Consider the following 4,559-nt stretch of genomic DNA (forward strand, 5'->3'; position numbering starts at 1 on the left):
GCCACTGTCGAGCCTCACAGCACGTTCGACAACGCTACCACGCGATGACAGCAGCAAGGAACATACATACGATATACATACACACAGGGTGATGGTGGCACTGGGTGCAGGCAGTCGTGTGCGGGGTGTGGGGTGGAGGTGTCGTGTGCGACGGGTTAGGGCGGTTCATGAACATTGCTGCAGAAGAACGCTCTGATGATCTGCTGCAGATCACACTGAAGCTCGATACGCTGATGAGGGAGGGTCTGGTACTAATAACAAGGGCGTGGTATTAAGGAGGAAATTTAGGTAATGAACGGGAGGGCTATTTAAACGCTCACCGTCAGGGATCCATAGCGCTGATTTCGTTCGTTTTTGCGAATCACAGCATGTGTCTGGAAGCCGACGTGAATAAACCAGCATTTTGCAAAGAGCTGAACTGTGTTTGCTGAGTTTTGCTTGCGTCTTGCATGGAACTACTGAGAGCCACTCTAACAAAACATTGAATTTTAGTGTTTGAAAATGTGTCCAAAAATCAGGGAAATCCAGAATTTGGTTGCTAATTGGAAAGTCAAGAACATGATTGATTGAAGAAGTTCAAAGTAAGACAAAGCAAACAAGGATGGGCAGGAGAAGGTGACGATATGGCAAACTATTTTTACTGTTTATTAAATTTATTGGGTGCTCAACTTAACACAGAACATGTCCAGCATTTTATGCAGTTTTCAAATTCTCTTCCACTCACTTTTTTGTTGAAGGAGTCATCGTAAGAGCAAATGCTTTAAAGACAATAACATGACAGTAATAAACCTAATACCAGAAGTGGGTTTCAGCAGGTACTGACCAGTCCTAGAGAACCGGTAGTGGAAATTTTGAGTAATTTGGAGAACCGGTAGTAAAAATTCTGACTGGCTCCACCCCCATCTATTTTCTGCCTTCCAAGTCCCAGCTGATCGGGAGGAAATAGGGATGTTGCAGTAACCTTCCCCTGGAGTGTGGAGGGAGTGGAGATTTTACAGTATTCTTCCCCTGCCACACCCACCAAGCCACACCCACCAAGCCACATCCACCAAGCCATGCCATGCCCACCAAACCACGCCCACAGAACTGGTAGTAAAAAAAAAATGAAACCCACCACTGCCTAATACCTGTCTCTCCACTGCATGTAATTTGGGGAATGAAAGCATGCTAAAATGATATTCTTTAGAAATAGCCCAGAGATAAGTGGTAGAACAACAGAATTGTGGCAGAGAAACCACTATATTGTGATTCAGGAGTTGTCCATGAAGAAAAACAGTTAGCTGAGTTGTTGCTGAAGTTGAGATGGGCAATATAAATCCTCTAATCAGAATCAAAAGTAAACAGACAAAAACAGAAAGTCGGAAGCAAAGAAGTGATCAGGTTCTGGTGGTACAAGAGACTTTTTTTTATAGGAAGCTTCAAAGAATTTTACAGAAGGGTTTTGTCACAGGCCCAACAAGACTACATGTTACACAGCAAAGTCAGGACAACAGCTCTTGCAATTAAATGAATCCAAGCCAAGGAATTTCCCTCAAATCTCCTAGTTTCCATCCAGGCACAGCTCATTCCTATCCCACTCATCCCAGCCCAGCCTTTAGTAGATAAAATTAGGAATATTTTAAAAATAAGGCACCTGGTAAAAAAGAGTCCACTTACTTATGCATTAGAATAAATTTGTCTTAGAGCAGCTGATTGAAAAACTACCTTGACGAAGCTAAACACACATGAGTTTTTGTGCTTTAAGAACAATATCTATGGTTCTTTAAAATTCATGATGGGAGAAATATTTCTCCCATCAAACATATTTAAGTGAAAACATTCACTTAAATGTTTTATAATTGTTTTTTTTTCACATTTATGGAAATGTACCCACCCTCTCCTTAGATATATACATGCAAAATATGTACCCATAAGACCACCATCTCCCCCACATCGCAGTCCAGTTAAGTCATCCTGTAACATGGCATGGCTTATATGGAGTCAGCAGTTGGGGTATTTTTTCAGGTTTCCTTCTTACTCATTGCAATTCCTCTCTTTTTTTCCCCAGCCCTCACAAAATTCATATTCTGTTTCTCCTATGTTTTCCCCTGTACACACAAATGTGATATTTTACCGCAATAAGCCACAATGTTGAAGTAGCAGTTATGATGAGTATATTGTGCTAAGTAAGAAAGCCTATAACCTAGCGCTATATTGGTACAATTGATTCGTGTTTAAGAGAAGAACTGTTTTGTGCCGTATCATCTGGGTTTTCCTAAACTTTCGCATCAGGTAAAGAGCATAGCAAAAGGTAGAGAAACGAGAAGGAACCCCACACTTACAAAGCCATGCTAGCCGCAATGCAGTTTGTGGCAGGTGCTATCTTTTTCTGCCTCCAAGCAAACATTTTCTTGAGCTCCCCCCTAAACCGATCGTGTAGCCAGGCATAAAGGAAAGCATTTGTGCAAGCAGACATCATTGCAAACCAATGGCAAATCAGCTGAATAAGGTTGAAGTATTGCTTGTCTATCAGTCTGATGTCAACATCTTTGATGACATTGAAGAGATGCAGCGGCAGCCAGCAAACTCCAAAGGCTGTGACCACCAAGACGAGCAGACGAAAAGTCTTCCTCCGCTTAGCTCGGTCGCACTCAGCTTGGCTCTGGGTAACATTACCAGGAACGATTCGGTTTTTCAGCTTGACAGAGATCCTCAGGTAGGAGACAGAGATGACCGTTAAGGGCAGAACATAGGTGAAGATGAGGGTGCTGTAAGCATAAGCTAAGCGATCCCTCTTCCTGTGGAACCAAAATTCTTCACAGATGGAGAAGTCCAGCTCTGGAAATTCTGCATGGTAAGTACAGACCAAGGCTGGGGCAGCTAGTATGCAACTCAACAGCCAAATAGCAGCCAGGATATACACACAGATGGATATTGTCAGTCTTCTCTGAAGGGGATAAACCATGGCGAAGTACCTGTCTACAGCAATGACAGTCAGGGTGAAAACAGACACAAATACAGTGACCGGCTGCATCAGGAACACAAAGTAACACATGAAGCGTCCGTAGATCCACCCTCTGGGTTCAAAGGCATATGCCAATGTCAGGGGTACACATGTGGCACACATTAGCATGTCTGAGAATGCCAAGTTGCCCACAAGGAAATTGGTGACATTGTGCATTTTTTTAGTCTTGCAGATAACATAAATAAGGAGATAATTCCCAATGACGCCAACAAAGACCACCAGAGAGTAGCAAGGAATAATGAGAGGCTTGAAGAACTGGACAAGCTGGAGCCCCAGGAAGAGGTTGCTGGTGTTGCTCTGAATTGCAGAAAGAAGGCTCTGAGAGGTCAGATTTGCTGGTTCCATTGCCTTTTTCCACTGTTAGAATTTCCTTGCCAATAAAATTAATCTGAGCATATATGCATTAATTTTTGTCTAAATCATCTTGGGATGATGGACAGATTTTACCTTGAGTTTGGCCACCTGACATTTGCATGTATTCATCTGCAAAAAAAAAAAAAAGAAGCAGAAGAAGCAGAAGAAGCAGAAGAAGCAGAAGTGAGCCTCAGTAGACGCTTCCTTACACGTAGGAATAATAAAATACAATCAATCTGCCAGGACCCTCTCTTTTCTTCCACATAAATCTAACTCTGTCCCTTTAAAAGCATGCAGCTGAGAAAATCATTATTGCACTAAGAACTATACTTACAGCTGTTCTCTCCAGCAGTTTGATGTCATTCTGCATCTTCTTCTTCTTCTTCTTAATCCCATTTGATTTTCAAATCCATAACCAGTTAGAGCTGCTGGTTAACAGCAAGAGGGAGGGAGAAAGTAAGCAAGCTGCACTTGGTGAATTAAAATACACAGACTGAAGGTTGTTTGCAGGCTTCCCTATATACTCAAAATGAATTTGGGAGGAGGGATCTCTCTCCATTTGTTGCGTGCCTTCAGGAAAGTCTGTGAATCTCTCTTTTCTCTCTTGGTTTGCAAGCCCTCTCTGAGATACTTTATCAATGAGAACATCTGAGCTCAACCCGGAGCTGAGTTTCCTGCTTGCAGTCCTGAAACAGAGTGAGGAGCTTTGATGCTGCTGACTTTTTAGAACAGGAATGTTGCTAAAAGGATGAAGTAGTAAAAAATATTATCACCACTAGAGGGACTCAGCTACATAGAGATTGAAAAATCTTCCTTGCAGTTGTGAGTTATATTGAATCTTATTTACCTATAGGTGTGCCATGGGTGTTTGTTGGTTCTGCCAGAGTTTAGTATGTTGCATTAAGTTTGGAAAATGAAGTCCCTCATCTGCTTAACTTGTATGTTATCTGTATTTATACTGCCAAGGAATGAGCAATATTATGAGTTATGTTATGAATATAATAGACTATGAATATAATAGAATAGCATATGAATATAATAGTAGTCAGACTGAAAATTTCATTTCAAATAATCACATGAGCACAGAGATTTAGTTACATGATGCCAGATAGTTTGGTATTTTATTTATTCTCTGCTCTCTTCTTTTGCTGTTTCTAACTTTCTTTGCTGGAAAATGATTCCAGTAAAATAAATATTCAAA

At 41.3% G+C, this 4,559-nt stretch overlaps 1 protein-coding gene across 1 annotated transcript; it reads right to left on the reverse strand.

Moving 5' to 3' along the window:
• Positions 1 to 2,317: 2,317 nt before the first annotated feature.
• Positions 2,318 to 3,349, reverse strand: LOC139318403 (prolactin-releasing peptide receptor-like). Its single transcript, XM_070945834.1, has one exon. The coding sequence runs from the start codon at positions 3,347 to 3,349 to the stop codon at positions 2,318 to 2,320; it is 1,032 nt and encodes a 343-aa protein (XP_070801935.1).
• Between the last annotated feature and the right edge of the window lie 1,210 nt (positions 3,350 to 4,559).

Source organism: Pituophis catenifer, unplaced genomic scaffold, assembly GCF_029215685.1.
Source record: "Pituophis catenifer annectens isolate HBS135680 unplaced genomic scaffold, rPitCat1.0.hap2 SCAF_6, whole genome shotgun sequence".
In the NCBI taxonomy this organism is placed as follows: Eukaryota; Metazoa; Chordata; class Lepidosauria; order Squamata; family Colubridae; genus Pituophis; species Pituophis catenifer.

Coding starts and splice junctions, on each gene's coding strand:
- LOC139318403 (XM_070945834.1), bottom strand. CDS start 3,349: ATGGAACCAGCAAATCTGACCTCTCAGAGCCTTCTTTCTGCAATTCAG.